The sequence below is a fragment of the Capricornis sumatraensis genome, chromosome 12 (assembly GCF_032405125.1).
Source record: "Capricornis sumatraensis isolate serow.1 chromosome 12, serow.2, whole genome shotgun sequence".
In the NCBI taxonomy this organism is placed as follows: domain Eukaryota; kingdom Metazoa; phylum Chordata; class Mammalia; order Artiodactyla; family Bovidae; genus Capricornis; species Capricornis sumatraensis.
Window position 1 is genome coordinate 31,059,485 of NC_091080.1, and position 21,073 is coordinate 31,080,557.

At 43.7% G+C, this 21,073-nt stretch overlaps 1 protein-coding gene across 1 annotated transcript in view; it reads left to right on the forward strand.

The window, feature by feature from the left end:
- The window catches only part of WDFY2 (WD repeat and FYVE domain containing 2), a 174,531-nt gene extending 154,276 nt beyond the window's left edge, over window positions 1-20,255 (forward strand). The window contains exons 8-12 of the mRNA XM_068984542.1: window positions 10,362-10,467; window positions 15,273-15,374; window positions 16,229-16,359; window positions 18,377-18,485; window positions 19,853-20,255. Of these exons, the coding sequence (XP_068840643.1) occupies window positions 10,362-10,467; window positions 15,273-15,374; window positions 16,229-16,359; window positions 18,377-18,485; window positions 19,853-19,882 (478 nt within the window). The 3' untranslated portion in view covers window positions 19,883-20,255. The remainder of the gene's footprint in view (window positions 1-10,361; window positions 10,468-15,272; window positions 15,375-16,228; window positions 16,360-18,376; window positions 18,486-19,852) is intronic.
- The last annotated feature ends 818 nt before the right edge of the window (window positions 20,256-21,073 follow it).

A 21,073-nucleotide genomic window follows, 5' to 3' on the forward strand; every position in this document is an offset into this window, starting at 1 on the left:
CTATCATTTCATGACCAGCTTTATGGTCACATTTTTTCTTTCTAATAGTGTTTTCCTAGGTCTCTGAGACTTGCTAGCAATTTAATTGAGTGGTAACTTGATTTGAAGCACATGTAAGGAACTTGCCTGGCGGCCCAGTAATTAAGACTCCATGCTTCCAATGCAAGGGGCCTGGGTTCAGTCTGTGGTCAGGGAACTAAGATCCCACATGCTTTGAGGCCAAGAAATAAGTTTAATAAAGTTCCTTCATAACAGTGAGCCAACACTAGGGGCTAGACTCTGTGTTAAGCAGCTTTTAAAAAGTGTATATGTGTGCTCTGTCATGTCCGACTCTTTGCGACCCCATGGACTGTAGCCCGCCAGGCTCCTCTGTCCTTGGGATTTCTCCAGGCAAGAATACTGGAGTGGGTTGCCATTTCCTTCTCCAGGGGATCGTCCCAACCCACGGATCGAACCTGCATCTCTTATGTCTCCTGTGTCGGCAGGCAGGTCCTTTTACCAGCTGAGTCACCAGGGTTAATAAAATTAAAAATGAAGCAGAGGCAAAGGTCTGCGTGGTCCCTTGTGGTGGATTTCCCCACCAAGACTGGGATACACAGGCTGCCTGAGGCTCTGTCATAGCCACGACCCGTGGCACACACGGCCTGTGTCTTTGCGTCCTCTTTCCACAATCCCAGTTCAGGGTTTCTCTTTTCCTACTCTTACCGTGAGGAAGACTTTTGTTATCAGCCTTCTCAAATTCTTTTGGTAAAGCAATAGGCAATTCATCCATAAATGTGCACTGGGAGGATTTGTGCTTTTCTCTTGTATTGAAGTCATGAAAGGAAGTAACATTCTCGCCTTCAGCTGCTTCTGGGTTTGGGGGAGGAGATCAAGGATGAATACGCATGAAAGCTTTCTCTCCATGACCATCTGAGATTTAGAAGTGCTTCTCACTGTCACCGTGGAGAGTTATTAGGGGCAACGGAAAGAGATGTCTTTTCTATTTTTAACTATTTAGCTAAACACATAATAGATCAAAGTATTAACAACTAGTGTTCTCATAGGAAAAAAAAAACGTTCTCACAGAGGGTAGAGTTCTCTCCTCTGTATAGGGTGGTGACTGAGAACGACCTCAGAGCAGGCCAGGCTGGGTATGAGACAGCTCTTCAGCTGCAGGCTCCGTAGGCTTCGACAAGGCACCTCATCTCTCTGACCCTCAGTTTCCTCATCTCTAACATAAGTGTAATATGAACAAAAAGCCCTCAAAGGTTGTCAAAAACCATAAATAAGATAATGCGTGTAAAATAATCAGCACAAGATTAAGGGGATATTAGTGACTCTTGTTAACAGCATTCTCGTTAAGAAAAATGGTAATAATCCATAAATCAAGCTTCCAGATAAGATGACTATTTCTCTCTGATTGTGGTAGTGGTGGTTTAGTCGCTAAGTCTTGTCCAACTCTTGCGACCCCATGGACTGTAGCCAGCCAGGCTCCTCTGTCCATGGGATTCTCCAGGCAAGAATGCTGAAGTAGATTGCCATTTCCTCCTCCAGGGGATCTTTCCGACCCAGGAATCAAACCCGGGTCTCCTGCATTGCAGGCAGATTCTGTACCAGCTGAGCTATGAAGGAAGCCCCCCAATTGTTGCGTTTCCAATGGAAATATTGCCACGTGCGCCTACTCCCTCTTTGCCTGATACGGTCAGCCGATGTTCACTTAGCTCTGTCTACAGACCAGACTTTGAATTGGGCTCTTAGGGCCCAAAGGTGACTAAGAAAAACATTCCCTGCTTCTCTTGAGCTGTGCTGGATGTATGAAAACAAGGGAAAGGTGGACAGTTTGCTGTTGCACTAGAAAGTAGGTAGCCTCTTGATCTGAATCTCAGGAGATGAATAGATCCTCAGAGTTCTTAGGATCAGGAGGTGTTACCCAGACAGAACTGCAGGAACTCAGGACAGTGTTTTCAGGTATCCTGGAGGCCTCTCAAGTGTGACTTGCTCCCCGACCTCCCCTGCTCCTTGGTGGCAATTGTGCTTTAGGTGGTTTAGTCGCTCAGTCGTGTCCGACTTCTTTGCAACCCCATGGACTGCATGTAGCCCTCCAGGCTCCTCTGTGCATGGAATTCTCCAGGCAAGAATACTGGAGTGGGTAGCCATTCCCTTCTCCATGGGATCTTCGCAACCCCGGGATCCCGATCCTGAGAGTCCTGTCTTGGCGAGCAGGTTCTTTACTAACTGAGCCACCGGGGAAGCCACCCCTCTGGTCCTTGGAGGTTTGGGAAATTCATGAAGGTGGGAGTTTCCAACCTAAGAGCCTGAGATTTCTGGAAGTAGGTGCATAGCTGATTAGATTTCACCAAGTGGGCTGAGACTTTCCATTCTTTGGACAGTTTCATTTGTTTGCTATTCAGTTAAGCACCATCCCCTACTCTTCCGGGATGGAAGAGGACCTAAGCTGACATTTAGGTATATGTTAGCCTGTGTCTGAAAATCTGCTCCTGTAGAGAGAAGAGAAGGCTTCGCTAACCTTTTCTCTTAAGAAGCATTGGACACAGGACCAGCTTCATGGGCATGTGACCTAGGCAGGCGCACAAGGCCTCATGATTAAAGCGGCCCCACCCTTGGTTTAATGCTCTGCTGTCATTATCTTGTAATTCTTTTTTTTTTTTTTTAACAAAGTGGAGTCTTTATATGCTCATAAGAGCATTTGCAGTGCAGTCCACGGAATGCTCATTGATTAAATAATAACCGGTTTTAAGATGCTTTCTAGTTAGTATAAATGCTACCATGATGCCAGATGAAACATGAGTGCAAGAGGAAGGTATCTTTCACTGTTTTATCACCCTGGATCTGTAAACCTGGGAATGTTTCCTCATCTTGTTTTTAACTGCAAGGTGGTTGTATTTTGAATCCTTAAATCAAGAAGCCCTGGAGCAGCTTTATTACAAGGCTTGGGATCCAGCATTCATCATTGTGTTCTTCTGTGTTGGAATATTAACAGGATTGGAGTCCCATAAATTATGTATCTCTTGCTGAATGTTGCTGCCAGCTATGAGTGGCAAAGCAGTTCCTTCTGTAGCTTATTTGGTTTTGCAAGATCATTGATATGTATCAAGGTGCCTTAACAAATGAATTGTAGTTCAGATCACTGGGTGGTTATGAGTCTGTTCAACTAGATGGATTTTCCTTCTTGCCCCTGAATGTCACAATGGCATCAGTCCATACCCTGAAATGTATGAAGCATTAATCACAACCAGGAGAGATAGAAAATTGACTTTGTTTTTTAGTGAAAGATTCTATATTAGTTATTAATTAGTAAAGGAACTAGTAAGATGTTACAGCCAGTTCAAAGGGAAATTCAAAGAGTAGAAACATGAAGAGGCAATGGAGAGTGCTGAAATGCATTTGTATTTTCACAGCTGACTTCTTCCATGGGAAGAGCCGGGCATGGGGATTCATTGCATCTTCACTGGATAAGATTCATTTGCAATGCTGTCAATTTCCTACAGTTTACAGAGTTATAAAATAGCACAGTTAAAGATAATAACTCTGACTCCCACAGAGGCAGAAAACACAGAAGGATGTATCACATTACACCTGATATTCCATTGAAAAAGATACCAAATAATCTCTTTTTACTCATTTCCAAGTTCTTGATCTGAGAGATCCTCCCCTCTTCTCACCTATAATCATAAGATTATTCCTGGTCACAGAAAAACAGCTGGCCTCACAAAGTTTGACCTCACCGTTTACATTGATGCAGTATTAATTAACCTATAGGCCATCTTAGTTGGCTTTGCAAATATGGAGCTGTATGTTATTAAGCAACTATTAAGCCCATGAAATTTACAAAAGTTTTTATAAGGAATCTTGGATTGGGCTTTTCAGAGCCTCTGTTATCTGCTATTCCACGGCTAGATGGGCTGCCGTCTATGGGGTCTCACAGAGTCGGACCCAACTGAAGTGACTTAGCAGCAGGAAAACAAGCCCAAGAAAATCACCAGTTTTCACCTATAATACTTATAACTTTGGTTGAATTCTTTGAGATTTTCAACATTTGCTAGTTTCCTGGCCTGGTAGCTTTCTTAACACCTGTAATACCAGGACCCTGCAAACCAGGTACAGGACCAGTTTTCCTTTCAGGAAGCAGGACCACTTCCCAAGGCACTGGCTCCCTTAGTTGCTAAAGAGGCTACTCATAACTGATTCAGTGCACACCATTCTCTCATATGACACTGTAGGTAAGGGCTTGGTTGCCCAATGATATCCTGTGGATAGATTCTAATTAAACTGTGAAATAACTATATTGCCATGAAAATCAAGGTGATTCAGTAACGGTTTCTGAATTCTGGGGGGTTTCTGAGAATTGGATATTATTCTTAAATTTTTAGATTTAGCTTACCAAAGCAGACTTTACTAAATGGTAGGTTTGAGACAGCCTAAAAAGTAAGAGAAAAGGCATCCTCATAGATCAAAAAAGTAGAATGTTAAAACAACAGCAACAGTATTCTAGACAAGTAACGCCAGTAAAATTTCCCTCTTCAGTTCATTTGGTCCTGTGTTGTTAATTCTTGTTCTGCTGGGTGTTGGTTTAGCAGTCTGCATTTGTAAATCCATCTACATCCAGACTAAAAAGAGTCCTGAAATCCCAGGAAATCCTGACTCAATCCACTATCCCAGTGCATCTGTAAAGCCATCTACTTCCAGACTAAAAAATGTCCTGAAATCCAAGGAAATCCTGACTCAGTCCACTATCCCAGTTTACAGACTAAGTTATGTCAGTCTAGTATTCTTTGCCTAAGAATCTTTAAAATGCTAGTATTTAAAAGTACCTGGTGCATAGAATCGTTTTCCACGAAACTCTGAGATTGTCCCTTGTGGCCTGTAGCTTGTGACAAAGCCTTCAGGCAAGCATCAGAATAATACAAATTTACCTGTAGATTATAGAAACGTAATGGATAATTTTTTACTGAAATAAATGATATCAGAATTGAGAAGAGTGAAATTCTCTATTGATATTCCCTACATAACTATTTCCTGAGCAATTGATCAGTGTTTTCCCTGAAGGTAAAAGCATCTTATGGAGTGGAAGCATTGTATAAAGCTCTAGGGTCTTGGCACGTAATATACAATCTCAGAAATATATTAATAATCTTTTAGCCATACTGACTTAACCTAGGGAAGACTAAGCATCTTCTCTGATCTGACAACTCTTCCTATGCAACTCTTTAAATAGTAACACAGTAAACAAATGTGATTTTTTTTTTAATACCATCTTTATTTTTATGAGGCAGAGGAAACAGATCCGTAATTTTCCAGAACCCCTCTAGGAAATCTCAAAGATAGTTTTAGGTGTAAAAAAATATCCTAAACAATTTTTTCCCAAAAAATATAGGGCTCAACCTGGGAAGGCAAAACCAAAATTATTGTCAGAGGATACTTATCTTTAGATACTTAAGATAGCACAGGTGCCTAAACAACAATACTTGGCTATCTATATAATCAGAGTAACAAGAAGACTTGGGAAATAAATACAGAAAGCAATACAGTCTTAAAGAATGTAGCTCTTTTTACAAATGAGGGCCCTTGTTCTTCTTTTCATTCCTTAAATAATCAAGAACTTTTCAAATCAGCATAAAGCTCTGAAAAGGATTTTGGTGAGACAAAATCTCTGCTAGCTAGGCAGATTCCATAGAAGGTAAGGAATATCCTTTTGCATTGTATCCAAGGTATTAATCAGCAAACTAAGGAAGCAAGCCATCAAAACCAAGGGAACTATACCAAGATTTTAATGTATTTTGCAGCTTTTTTTTTTTAAGACTCCCAAGTATTATAAACCAAAGCAAGCAAAATTCACTTTCCATGTTTTGTCCTTTATTTTTCTCTTTGATATTCTGGAACAAATTTATATTTTACTTTAAAATTGCCTTTTTCATTCAAGCTCTCTCAAAAGTATAAAATGGAGTTTTCCAGAGGCTACATGAGTAACATAATGCCCACAGAAAGAGATGAGTGTCTGGCTTTCTCCTACTAAGCCAGACATTAGAAAGACTTGCATAGATATTAAACAATGCCATTTTGCCTTCAAAATATTTTGTTTTGGAAAATACATTTTTCCCAAAACATATGTTATTTGGTTAAAAGGGAATGATTCATCATTGCTGTTTTCAGATGGATCAATAGTTTAAAAATTTCTCAGGTTTATTTCAAGTATATTGATAGTTGTTGTTCGGTTGCCAAGTCGTGCCCAACTCTTTGAGACTCCACAGACTGCAGCATGCCAGGCTTCCCTGTCCCTCACCGTCTCCCAGAGTTTGCCCAAGCTGATGTCCACTGAATCAGTGATGCCATCCACCCATCTCACCCTCTGTCGCCCTCTTCTCCTTCTGCCTTCAGTCTTTCCCAGCATCAGGGTCTTTTCTAATGAGTCGGCTCTTCACATCAGGTGGCCAGTTATATTGATAGTTACCATCAGGCCACTTATATTGATAGTTACCACTCACTTAAACTAAAGCTCTTTGGTGTCCTCAAGTAAGACTTGAGAATGTAAAGGGGTCCTGAGACTAAAAAATTTGAGAACCACTGCTTTAAAACTACTCTTTTCCCTCCCCAAAACAAAAACACAGACACGGTTGTATTTCCTTCTCATCATTGCACCTGGCACCATCTCAGTCACCCATTTTAATTCTAGTAATTAACCAAAGTAGCTAACTTATTTTGTAGAGAAGACTGGGAGGACAGAGGATATGCATAATTGAGAACTTTCCATCATAGGGAGCATCTTAGCACAGCTCACGAAACGTGACGTCAGCTTCTACTGCAATGTACGTCACTTTTACATCCCTCTAAAGTGGTAAAAGAAAGGAAAACATGTTCATTTGACATGACTCATCTAAGTTATGTTGGGCTTCCCAGGTGGCGCAGTGGTAAAGAATCCCCCTGCCAATGCAAAATATGCAGGAGATAGGGGTTCGATCCCTGGGTTGGGAAGTAGGAAATGGCAACCTGCTCCAGTATTCTTGCCTGGAAAATTCCATGGACAGAGAAGCCTGGCAGGGCAACAGTCCATGGGATCAAAAAGAGTTGGACATGACTGAGCAGACATGTGCCTAAGTTACAGTCTCTCTATAGCACATAAAAATAAGCAAACATGTATAATCTTTAATATTATGCTGTACAGTCAAAATTTCAGTAACTTATTTAGAAATGATCAAGACTTCCCTGGTGGTTCAGTGGTTAAGAATCCACCTTCTAAAGCAGTGGACACAAGTTCAAGCCCTGGTGAGGGAGCTAAGATCCCACATGCCAAGGGTCTACTGAGCCCTCAAGCCACAACTGGAGAGAAGTCTGAATGCTGCAAGGAAAGATTCTGAATGCCCTAAGGCCTGATGCAGCCAAAAATAAATAGATTGAATTTTTTTTAAAAAAGAAAGAAATTATCCACTATAGGTGTCTAGTGACATCAATTAGCTCAACTTACTATGATTCCATTGTAAATTACCCAAAGATCTTGGGGAATTATCTTTAAGTTGGTATGCTACAAAACATAACTGTTATCTAAAGTTTATGAGAAAAATTATTTAATTGAATACGCTTGTTTTTCATAATCTTAAATATTATATAGGCATAATATTAGCTTATTTGACCATTAATCCTATATAAATTAAGAAGAATTGTACAAAAGCAAAATGTACATTTGCATTATATTTAACATTAATAAAGCCAGAAAAAGACCTGGCTGTGTTTTGAAACTCATCACTCTAGTCATTTGCCAAAGATTTAACGTTAGTTTTGTGAACTTGGGAGTCTTAAAATATCACTGAGTTAGTATCTTCTATAAAATAATTTTTATTTTTAAGCCTAGTAAATTTAAAGCTTTAGAGGTTTAATTTCCTTATTTTCTGTGAAGTTCAGGAATATTCAATTTATATAAACATTTGCTTATCTTTATAAGCAAGTGCTTATAATTAACAGGTACCATAATCTAATTTATTGACACCTTCAGAAATAGGAAAGCGTTCCATACACAAGAGGTAAACACCCCCTGAATTTCAGACACAGACACACAGGCTTAACAGCTTCAGTCCTACAACTGGAGGCACAAGTCAAAAGTAAACACAAACACACACACACACACAATCACCAATCCAGATTTCACAGAGTTATTCTCCTTCCCAGTGAGCACAGAATTCTCAATTAATTAGAGCTCAAAACAGAAGAACATTCAAACAAAAACAGCCAAGAAACCAGACTCCCCATTCTTTCTCTCCCAAGATGGAGTAGATCTCTGTCATCTTTTGGTGGTGGTCACTAAATTGTCAAACCCTTAAACTGGATTTCCCACCAAGAGGGTATAACTTGTCAGCCATGTACCAACCAGAAAGAAAAATAAGACACAACCTGAAGAAAGAGGGCGTGAGAACTAGAGAGAGACACTCAGTGAACTCAAGTCTGTTGCTGCTGTGGATTCACCCTGGAGCCGTGCTGGCACCTCGCATCCCAGGAAGCACAGGTTACCTGGCTCCATTAGGTGCCCGATGACCTTACAAATGTAACATGAACAGATGGCACAGATTTTAATTAATTGATCAATTAAGGAACCAGTAAGATTATAAGCAGTTCAACAGCTTTTTTCCTTAAGTGTTGGTAATTGACAGAGACCGCCTCTTTTTGGGGCCTTAGCATCTCACATGAGCATTTTAAAAATTTGAACTATGGTTGATTTACCATGTTGTGTTAGTTTTAGATATACAGCAAAGTGATCCAGTTATACATACGTATATTTGTTGTTGTTTAGTCGATAAGTTGTGTTCCACTCTTTTGCAACCCCATGGACTGTAGCCCACCAGGCTCCTCTGCCCACAAGATTTCCCTGGCAAGAATACTAGAGTGGGTTGCCTTTTCCTTCTCCAGAGGATCTTCCCAACCCAGGGGTCAAAGCAGCATCTCCTGTGTTGGCCAGCAGTTTCTTTACCACTGAACCACTGCTGCTGCTGCTGCTGCTGCTGCTGCTGCTGCTGCTAAGTCGCTTCAGTCATGTCCAACTCTGTGCGACCCCAGAGATGGCAGCCCACCAGGCTCCCCCGTCCCTGGGATTCTCCAGGCAAGAACACTGGAGTGGGTTGCCATTTCCTTCTCCAGTACATGGAAGTGAAAAGTGAAAGTGAAGTTGCTCAGTCGTGTCTGACTCTTAGCGACCCCAAGGACTGCAGCCTACCAGGCTCTTCCGCCCACGGGACTCTCCAGGCAAGAACACTGGAGTGGGGTGCCACTGCCTTCTTTGATTGAATCACTAGGGAAGCACACACACATATATATATATTCCATGTGCTATACAGTAAATCTTTTTTGTTTGTTTTATATGTAGTGGTGTGTATCTGCTAATCCCATAATCAATATAAGCAATATTTTCTTAGTCAGTGTCCCAAGGCCAAAGAAATGAGAGCAAAATAAGCAAATGGACCTACTCAAATTTACAAGCTTTTGCACAGTAAAGGAAACCATCAACAAAATGGAAGCACAACCTATAGAATGGGAGAAAATATTTGCAAAAGATGCACTCAACAGAGGCTTCATTTCCCAAATATACAAACACCTCAGACAATGCAACATCAGAAAACAAACAACCCAATCCAAAAAAATGGCAGAAGACCTAAGACGGCATTTCTTCAAAGAAGACCTACAGATGGCCAACAGGCACATGAAAAGATGTTCAGCATCGCTAATTATTGGACGCGCCTTTTGACTCATTCTAAATGTCGCAGATCTGGAGTACTCTGTAAGAAACGCCGCGGGAAGAAGGAACCACCCCTATGGACCGTTGAACAGGGCCTTTTATGGGGTGGTCGCTCTGGGGCAGAACTCCTGGGGGCGGGTAAGCAGGGAAGCAAGGGGGGTCTGCGAAGCAAAGGGAGTCAGCGGGGGAAAAGGAGTCTGCGGAGTCTGCGAGGTGTGAGGGGTGGGGAAGGGGTTTTATAGCCCGGGCCGGGGCTCCCATATAAGGAAGAAAACGCGGGCTCAGCGGTGATTGGTGTCCAAGGGCTCCGTGTCAGCTCCTGATTGGACGGCGAGGGCTTCGTGTTGGCTCCTGATTGGTCGGCTTGGTTGCCGGCCCGTCTCCGGGGTGTGTCTGCAGCGCCCTCTGCTGGGGCATGTCCTGACATGCCCAGGCATGCCTGACCTTGCCCTGACTTTCATCCTGACCTCGCCCTGACCTTTCACTCTCCCGACGTTAGCATGCGGACAATTCCATTCCAGCCTCCAAGGTCTGCTCTTGGGCGGCACTCGGGTGGGCCTGCACGAGACTCACCGCCAGGCTTCCTGCCCTGGGGGCTCTCCCTGCCCTCGGGAACTGTCACTGACTCTTGCTTCTTCGGCAGTGACAAAGTCCAGGCCCTGTCCTATGCCCAGCACACGCGGCAGCTCATCTCCTGTGGCGGTGATGGTGGCATCGTGGTCTGGAACATGGACGTGGAGAGGCAGGAGGTAGGTTCACAGAAGGCCCGAGCCACCCTTCCATGGCCACCGGGCTGGGCTCTGCACCTCCGACTGCTGAGGAACGCCTCAGCCTCCCCTCCTGCTCACCTTTTTTTTTTCGGTTGTGCTGGGTCTTCGTTGCTGTGTAAGCTTTTCCCTAGATGCGTCTAGCTGGGGCTGCTCTCTGTTTGTGCGCGGGCTTCTCATTGCAGTGGCTTCTCTTGCGGAGCGCGGGCTTTCGGGCACTCAGGCTTCAGTAGCTGCGGCACCGGAGCTCTAGAGCACAGGCTCGTGGTTGTGGTGCACACAGGGGCTGAGTTGCTCTGCCGCATGCGGGAGGTTCCCAGACCGGGGATCGAACCCCTGTCTCCAGCATGGGCAGGCAGATTCTTTACCACTGAACCACCAGGGAAGCCCACTTTTTTCTTTGAGAAAACTATGAAAATAAGACATGTTATTTCAGAAAATCAGAAAAACAATAGTAAAATAAAATACAATTCTAGTATGAAAGGAGCTTCCTTTTATAAGCCCCTCACAAAGTGGCACGTAATACTCATGTAGTGGAGATTCGTAAGAAGACTGAGACTAAGCTGTTTAGACTTCAGATCAGTTGCACAATTTACAAGTTCTGAGGAGAAGAAACATCTATTTTCAGGTAATTATAGCCCTTTGGTTTAAAGTGCACTATGAAAGCAGACAGCTTGGCCCTTTATGTTATTGGGGGAAATGGTGGCTGGTGTGTGAGAAGTGGTATTTGATGAAGAATCCTAGTTTGGTATTAATAGAAATATTAGAAATAATTTTTTTGTGCTTATGAGTCATATTCTAAACAGTTATCCAGATGTAAATACACACATTGTCATTTTTAAGCATTTAAGTTTTGTCATAACATTCTTTTTTTATTTACTATTTACACATTTTTTTATTGAGATAAAATTTACAGAACATAAATTTTGCCAGTTTAACCATAACATTCTTTTTTCAATGAACTTGCTTTTTCATCATTCAGCATCATAACAGCAGGTTTGTTTACTGAACGTCCCCTTTGACAAGTACTTTGAAGTTAACCATTTTCTCATTTCCCTAGAATAATGCTGGGTAAATTTTCCCTTTGACCATGTGTATTCTAATCTGTGTCCTCACAGGATACAAGAATTAGAAGACCAACACTTTAAAAATTAGACAAAGGCCATTTCCCAGCTTCTTTCCACAGCTTCATCCCAGTCTCATTTCAAGAGAGTCGTTGCCGTTACCCACGATGCCGTGCCTTTCAAATGCCAGTAATTAAATGCTTAAGAAGATTAAAGCTGATTTGCTCAAACCGTAAATCCATAGGAGTTCTATTAGTAACTAATTAAAATGATCCTTTCAGTCAGGAAGTGGGGAATTGTGGGATATTGCTTTTGAAAGTACAGTTTGGCCCCATTGGCATAAAGACGGTGTGTGCCGGCCAGGTGCATGGCAGCCTGCTTTGGGTGAGGGACAGTCACGCCGGTGTGTCCAGGCTTCTTCCCAGGCCTGACTGACCAGACCCCGGGAGGGGAGCCGCTGCGCACACAGTCTCCACCCTCGATAGACAGAAGTCCAAGGAGGATACCAGTGCACTCTCCAGAGAAGGAAACCAGGCGGTTGGTCCGTGGGCAGTTCTTGGAGCTGGCTTGACATGCCGGCTTTTGACAGTGATGCCTTTTGATATGCAGATATATGGGCACGTGGTACTTGTAAATCTTCGCGCGTGATTTAAAGCTCTAACTGGGTGGTGGTGAGGGTTGCATCCATCTTTCGCAAGTGTCATATATGATAAACGTGCAGCCTCCCGGGTGGATCCGTGGGGCTGCTTTCCGGCTGTGGCAGGTGCCATGCGGCGCTCAGCTTGGGAAGCCTGAGACGTAATGAAACTGTCCCTGCCCCGAAGGGCTGGTAGCCTTTCTGGAAGAAAAGACGTGGAGGGGAAAGCTTCAGAAAACGATTCGATGGTATAAATAAATCAACCACAGTTGATAGGGGTTAGAGCATCAGAGCTGGGGCTTGTCACCATCAGCTCACATTCCAGCAAAGGGTTTGTGGCAGGAGAGTGAGCGCACTCAGACCAAGATGAAACACAGGAGTGGTCGAGTGCAGAGCAATGGACGCAGAGCGGATGTGGTGGCAGCCCAGAGGGTGGGCAGGTGGGAGAAGGCCTTGAGTGGCTGAACACAGATCTGTTTGACATCTTGATGTAGGTTAAACGTGTGTTTATACATTTAACGAAATCTGATTTTTCACAATTTTACTATTTTTTTAAGTATACCTAATACATGTTCTTTGTAGAAAAATTACAGTGCTCCTTAACAAAGAAAATGTCAGTTACTCAGGGTTGTTGCTGAGTCGCTAAGTCATATCCCATGCTATTGCAACCCCATGGACTGTAACCTGCCCAGGCTCCTCTGTCCATGGGATTTCCCGGGCAAGAATACTGCAGTGGGTTGCCATTTCCTTCTCCAGGGAATCTTCCCCACCCAGAGACTGAAGAATCTAGTGGATTCTTTACAGCTTGGCCACCGGGAAAGCCCATCCATGATATTACCACCCAGAAATTTCACTCTTCACATACTGGCAAACATCCCTTCTTACATTTTTTTCTGCAGATACACGTTAGATTTTTCTTTTTTTGACAAAAAAGAGAATCATACTACACATGCTGATTTCCCACCCCCCCGCCTTTTCAGAGCCCTACTCTCAGCTCCCTCCTCTTAGACACCCACTAACGTATTTTATACACATTCTAAACCTGCATGCTTCCTTGTAAAACATGGGTGTGTGTGTGTGTTTTGTAAATCTTCCTTATTTTCCTACATCATAACTGTTCAGAAAAATCACAACATAGATAAGTCTTTTAGGGTTAAACTGTTGTCTTCAGCTAAGAAACTATGTATTATTTTATTGATCTGTCTTTACATGAATTAGGGCATGAAAATTACTAGGCAAGTTGAAACTTACTTCTTTCCCTCAGGTTTTTTTTTTTTTTTTTTAATGTATTATCATTCTTTCTGTACCCTTGTCACTGCACTCTGCCTTTTTAATTTTTTCGGTCATGCCATACAGCTTGTGGGATCTTACTTCCGTATAAGGGATATGACTCAGGCTCCCTGCATTGGAAGCTCAGAGTCTTAACTAGTGGACCACCAGGGAAGTCCCTTTTCCTCAGTTTTAATAAAATAAATAAACTTTCTTAAAATGTCACCTTTTTACTTTCTTTTCTTTTTTCTCCTGAGAAAATATATAGCTTTAGGTTTGTGTCTGCTTAAAGCTAGGTGAGAACTTCCCCAGGTTCAATGCCTGGTCCTGGAAGATTCCACATGCCATGGGGCAACTAAGCCCGTGTGCCACAACTATTGAGTCTGCGCTCTAGGGCTGGTGCAGAGAAGACAGTGGCACCCCACTCCAAGACTCTTGCCTAGAAAACCCCATGGACGGAGGAGCCTGGAAGGCTGCAGTCCATGGGGTCACTGAGGGTTGGACCCAACTGAGCGACTTGACTTTCACTTTTCATTTTCATGCATTGGAGAAGGAAATGGCAACCCACTCCAGTGTTCTTGCCTGGAGAATCCCAGGGACAGGGGAGCCTGGTGGGCTGCCATCTCTGGGGTCACACAGAGTCAGACACGACTGAAGCGACTTAGCAGCAGCAGGGCTGGTGAGTTACAACTACTGAAGCCCTAGAGTCCATGCTCAGCAACAAGAGAGCGGCCCCTGCTTACTGCAACTAGAGAAAGCCTGTGCAAAGCAATGAAGACCCAGTGCACCCAAAAATAAATTTTTACAAAAGAATATAAGGATTCTTTTTAAAATAAAAAATAAAGGTAGGGAAATGGACTAACCCTGCTGACTCCGACATGACAGCAGACTAGTGCTTCTCTGAGTACCCACTGTGGTCGGGTCCTGTCCCCCCAGCACATGTAGCTGCATGCCAGTGTAATAAGCAGATGCATATAATTGTACACAGTCAGAGAGAATATAATTGCATATGATCAGAGTATGAGATAATTGCATAGGATCAGAGACTATGAGATAAAGTCCTAAACCAACATAGCTGTCTGTGGTGTGGCCCCTACATCCAACCCCTCCAGCCTCAGCCCTTTACACCCTCTCCCACCCCCAGCCCTTCTCTCCCCACCCCTACACTGTGCTCCAGCCATCCTGCCCCTCTCTCAGCCCCATGTGCCTGGTCTCCTGCCATCCATCCCCAGATCTCAGCTTGTTATCATTTGTCAGAGATAAGTCCTGAACCCCAGCCTAGATCATCCTGTTCTCATAGCTCTCTGTGCTTCTTTCTCTGACCTTTGATCCTTCTGTTTCAAATAATGAAAGTGAAAGTGAAGTTGCTCAGTCGAGTCTGACTCTTTGCAACCCCATGGACTGTAGCCTACCAGGCTTCTCCGTCCATGGGATTTTCCAGGCAAGAGTACTGGAGTGGGGTGTCATTTCCTTCTCCAGGAGATCCTCCCGACCCAGGGATTGAACCTGGGTCTCCCGCATTGTAGGCAGACGCTTTACCGTTGGAGCCACCAGGGAAGTTAACTACTATTAATATGATTATCATGTTTCATCTTCCCTGATAAATTATAAGCTCCATGATGTTGAATTCTTTTTCTTCCCCACTACATCCCCAGGACCTGACATGTCACGAGGCATTCAGTAAATATTTTTTAAGTGATTGAGAAATCATGTGTCTCTCAGGGACACACCCTGACTGCGTAAGTGTCAGCAGTGTCGATGCTTCCACGATCCTCACTTCTTCTCACTGTCACCTGTTGTGTGTTTTGTTTGGCAAGACCCCTGAATGGTTGGACAGTGATTCCTGCCAGAAGTGTGACCAGCCTTTTTTCTGGAACTTCAAGCAAATGTGGGACAGTAAGAAAATTGGCCTGAGACAGGTGGGTGATATGCTTGCTTCATCAAAACGTTATCACCTAGAAATAACTTTACCTTGTGATCTTGGAAGAAATAACACCCCTGGGTGGGAGCTGTGATGGGGCTAAGTTATTCTCTTGGAGTCGCTTAGTGCCGAATTTATTCCCTTTCTCTACTGAAGCTCATTCCTACTGGATTTAGCTTCTGTAGTGACTTGTTCCCAGTAGTTAAGAGATATGATTTTAGAATTCTAGTGGCATCTAGTGAAATATACCTTAAAATTAGAGAGGCCGAGCTTAGCTCAAATGGTACCAAACCATGAAATTATGTAAGTGATACTTATTTCTCTTTAATTTCACTTTCGTTCCTTCCATCTTAGTTTTAGTTATTTAGATCTACTTATAAGACAGCATTTTCAGCCTGATTCTATGGTTGGGTTTGGTCTGCCCCCCGGGGAAATCAAATGCCAGTCCCCCAGCTTGAGCACTGCCAACATGTAGACAGTGAATTGAGCCTGGTTTCATCCCAGTTCTTCACGGAACAGTGTAATCTCTGGAGGTGGCACTTCCTCCGTAAACCCTGTGCACACCCGACACCCTTAAGATAACCCGACTGCTGGAGGTTCACATTGATGATAACTGGAAAGGACCAAGACTGGGGAAAGGGGCGCTTGGGACCGTGGCACAATCAGATTTACTTCCTAAACAGTCCTCATTCTGAGTAAACAGAACCAAAAAGAAGAGCCTCTGGCTCGCGCTTCCAGTGCGCTGGGGGCCTCCCGCTGAGCATCCGCACCTGGGGGGCTGTGGGTCACGCCTGGGCGGTCCTGGCGCGCGGAGGCGCGCAGGCGCAGTGAGCACGTTTTCTCTCCCTCCAGCACCACTGCCGCAAGTGCGGGAAGGCGGTCTGCGGCAAGTGCAGCTCCAAGCGTTCCCCGATCCCGCTGATGGGCTTCGAGTTCGAAGTGAGGGTGTGTGACAGCTGCCACGAGGCCATCACAGACGAGGAGTAAGTCACAGCAGCCTGCGGAAATGTCGAGGTCAAGGGGCGAGTGCGGTCCGAGCGCTGCACCGAGCCCCGCGGCCATGAATAATGGCACCCTGGCTCCTGGTGGCTTCCAATACGGACCGTGGCAGGTGGGCAAAGCCCTCCTTTCCACCAGGAGGTGGTGTCCCCTTGTGAGGCAGGAGAGAGTGCAGCGCTGAGAAATCATCTCTGCGCTGTTGTCAATCCCAGGGGTGTGTGCATTGAAAATAGATAATCTTGGAGCAAATTCTCTGCCTGCTAATTTACTGGAGAATTGCCCGGGAATACAGGAGCCTGAGCTTCACTGTTATACCCAGTTGGTATCTTTGCATTAGTGAATAAGCCCACGGGCTTTATTTTCCAGAAAGAGCCAAATCTCTTCTCCTAAGAGTCTTGTACCACCAGTTGTCCAGCTGCAGAATCTTGCTGGTTGGCCTTGCCCAATAACCCAGAACCTGAGATTACAGTGCTGTTTTTTTGGTGGGGGGTGGGGGGGTGGGGGATGCAGATCCATGTTGCCTTTTTCTTTTCTTTCTTTAAAATTTAAAAAGTTTTCTTGGCCATGCTGCACAGCATGTGGGTTATTAGTTTCCCAACCAAGTATGGAACCCTCACCTCTCCAATTGGATGCTCAGATTTTTAACCACTGGACTGCCAGGAAAGACCCCATGTTATCTTTTTAATGTTAGCTGTTGCAAACTGCCCTCCATGTAAACAGAGTGTTCTTCACCAAATGTCCCTTTTAGTGAATTAGAATCTCATAGGGGACTTGTCTGCCCAATTCTCACCACCACCCCTCATATAATGTAGTAAAATCATTTTAAGTACTAGATGGATGTCCTAAAAGCTGCATATAAATAGAAACATATTTCAGATGCACTCAAGGAGGTCAGTATTTAGAGGAAATTCTTGGCAAGTTAATAAAACAAAACATTCTTTTGCAGATAATCCTCCTGTTGATGTATATGTTTTTTATTCATATTAGTCACAGGAAATATAAATTAAGATGCCCTTGCATAAGTAAGCATTTATGTTCACTGATTATTTTCTGCTCATCGTATGTGATGGAATTAATAAAAGAGTGCTTCTCATTAAATTAAGGAGCTGCAAGAGACTTTAGGGATATTCCCGTTGAATTCTTCATTAAAGACACAGATCCAGAGGGTCTAAGTGACTACAGATTAAACCTAATTCCTTAATTCTAAATATTTTAAAGCAATCATCATTTTTAGGATACTGAAGATCTGTTCTCCAGATTGAGCAATTAACAGCTGTCTTCAGAGAGCCCACTGCTGAGGAGTGGGAACTTGAAACATGATTAGAAAACTGCAGCCTAATCCCCTATGTTGCTGTCCCACATCACTGGTTCTTCTGCCTCTTCCCTGTGGGTGCATTTTGCATTGCCTCTAGAGCATCTAGGCAGTTACCAGCTTTCTTACTAAAAGAATGCAAGTCTTAAAAAAATAAAAAGCAAGTAACAGTGTTTGTTTATATATTGTTTTACTTGTTAAAGCATTAGAATGCCAAAGAAAAACCTGAGTCTGCATTTATACCAGGGTAAACAAGAGAAAAAATAAATAGCCCTTAGATGAAAGCAATAGTGTCTTAGGCATTTTAACGAGTGTGCCTTTTTTAAAATGAAATAGACCAAAGTAGACTTTTATCAGCAAGTCCTTCTGAGATCAAACTTAGCAAAAGCACAGTGGGTTATTTTAAAGATTTGTTAATAGCACGGGTGGAGAATCTCAGACTCAATCAGAGCAACAAATTTCTCCAAAAAGTTTCTAAAGAAATTTCGTCATCTCTTGACCATTTTGGACCGTCTAAGAATCCTTTCACTCTTTTCATTCCCAGGGAATAAAAGTAGCTCTGAGGAGCATCTCTAACCGTGAGGTCGTTTGAGCCATTTGGCTAAAAATTAGAGCTTACTGTCACTCTAGATCTTCTTCATTTATATACTCTGCCTTTCACTTCTGGAAACTTCCTCTGCTCCCTCCAGACGCGCGCCCACCGCGACCTTCCACGACAGTAAACATAACATCGTGCACGTGCACTTCGACGCGACCAGAGGATGGTTACTGACTTCGGGAACTGACAAGGTTATTAAGGTAGGACGCCATCGTATTTCCGGAGCTTTCTGTCTTTGCTGTGGTTCAGTCACTCAGTCGTGTCCAACTCTTTGGGACCCAGTGGACTGCCGCCCACCAGGCTTCCCTGTCCTTCACCATCTCCCAGGGCTTGCTCAAACTCAGGAGCATCGATTTGGTCCACTTCCATCTTTGGCCCTAAGCAAATGTACAGAAGCATCAAGAAGATGTGAGGTGAGCTGAGAAACTTTCTCCTGAAGCTTCCCCTGAGCAACGAGAACCCACTACACACCACGTATAGTCACTGGCTATACTCACCCAGATGAGACCTGGCCCTCCCCTCAAAGGAGCTGCTAGTCTGCTGGGGACACACTCTTAAGAAGACAGTTAATTATTATTAACATGTTATTAACATGTTTATTATTAACAATTATTAACATGTTCAGCAGCCAGAGTGAAACGGACAAGTTACTGGGAGAGTTCAGGGGAGGAAGATGGTGCTACTGGCCTTGGCTTCGTGAGGACAGTAGATTTTGAGCCAAGCGTTGGATAAGCCAACAAGTAATAAACAAGATCTTTTCCCAGTGAGATCAGTTAAGCCAGGAGCAGTCCTCCAGGGCCTCTCCAAGATCTGTGCTAGGCCACATGGATTCCCTGCCCAGGCCAAAGCCCAGGACCAAAGAGGCCATCCCCACATCATTCATTCTCTGAGGCTCCCAGTGGCAGAGGCTTGGCTGGTTCACTGAGCCCAACTTCCTAGGCCTCTTCTGGTTCCTTCGTGGAGGCAACCACAGGGTAAGGTGGTTCGAATAACCCTCTTTGGAAGCCACCAGTCTTATGTGACTTTTTAAAGTAAATTGTGGGCACCTTGGTTCCTTTATTTTTGAAATCGAGACATCTCGTAGAACTGTTTAGAAGATGAGATGAGATACAGAAAGGACACGTCTGGCTACCCGTTTGTTGCCTTATAGTGTTTCTTCCCTTCTTCCTTGAATAAATCTCATCTGCCTTTATTCTCCATCAGCTGGATTAAAACTTCCAGCTGCCTTTGTCCTGTTTTTGAGGGTTATGTTGAACTTTTTGATGGATAAGTACTACCGTATAGATTTATCCATGATGCTCATATAGTACTCAGTTCCTTGTTAAGTTAAAAAATGCGCTTGAATTCAGTTATAGGGACTCTTTATACACATTATATGGCTCCTCAACCCAGCTGAATGGCAGTTCATCACTGCACAGTCGCTCAGTCGTGTCCCACTCTTTGCAACTACCCCGTGGACTGTAGCCCACCAGGCTCCTCCATGCAGGGGATTTTCCAGGCAAGAATACGGAAGTGGGTTGCCGTTTCCTTCTCCAGGTGTTCATCAGAGATCTTTTTCTTCTTACAGTTGTGGGATATGACCCCAGTCGTGTCTTGATGCCCCTTCCAGGCGCCAGAGAGACAGAATTTACTCAAGAAACGGTTGTTCTAACCCCAGTCACGACTGGAGCAGTAAAGCAGATGTGTGAGTGGCGGGAGAGAAGCCGAAAAGCTGAGCTGAGAGCTGAGCTTGCGCGTCACCTGCACACGTGGCGGTGAGCGGTCAGTGAGCTCTTGTGAGGGAACTCTTTCAACTTGTTCATACAATATAAAAAGAGGATATTTTTTTAACAAATGGTTTATACAGTCTGGCTCTGCTCCCTTGTTTTGAGTATACCGAAAACTCAGTGTGGGGTGTTTTCAGTTTTATATTGGTCAACACTTGGTTTTAGCTGTTTCTTTGTGTCGGAGAAACAAGGAGTGTATAACTATTCAGGGTATTTGGGGTCGTTGTGAAGTAGTTTCCGTGTTTCTCTCCCTTGGGCACGTATCCTGTGGTCTGCGTCTTCCCCCCGCTCAGCTTCCTCCACTGTTCCCCAGAGTGAGCATATTCACAATTTATTTGCAGTGTTTGCTTTCGTAGGAGTCCCTTTCCGTTGAGAGATCTGGAAAACCATCCTTGTGGTTTTCCCAGCTGATTTCTTAAATTGCCCGAAGGGTGATCCATTTGTAATGTCTAGATCTTAAAAGAGTGGAAATGACCTTATGTTTCTGCCTCAGTTTTTCTCTTTGCCACATTAAAAAAAGAGAAGAAAAAAAAATTGCTGTGAGAAAGCCACTCTCAGCCACGGAAGTAGATTATCAAACTCAGACCTTCAACTCTCAGTGCCTGGATCCTTTCTAACTCAGTGGGAGCTTTCTGAGCCTTTTGGGTTTTAGTTTTATTGACACTGCTCTCCTTCGCTCTTGATATTAAAAACAAGCAAAACGGAACAACAAAACCCTGTGTCCTTCAAGAAGAGTGTCTTTGAGATCTGTGGTTCTGTGTGACATCACCTCTGAACTTGAACATGTTCGTTGCTGTGAGGTTGCATGCTGCTTTATTCCTCACTGTCTGTATTTGCTTCCCCTTTCAAAACCAGATATTTAAAGATTTTTATCTTCATGTATTTCATCAGAACACTTTGCAGGCTTTAATACTGCAACTGCGTGATCTGAGACATAAAAGGTACTCAGGCCTACAGCTCATGCTGTGTGTTCCAGTTGGGAATGTACAGAAAAGAGGGGGAGGGGAGGCTTTAGGAAATGA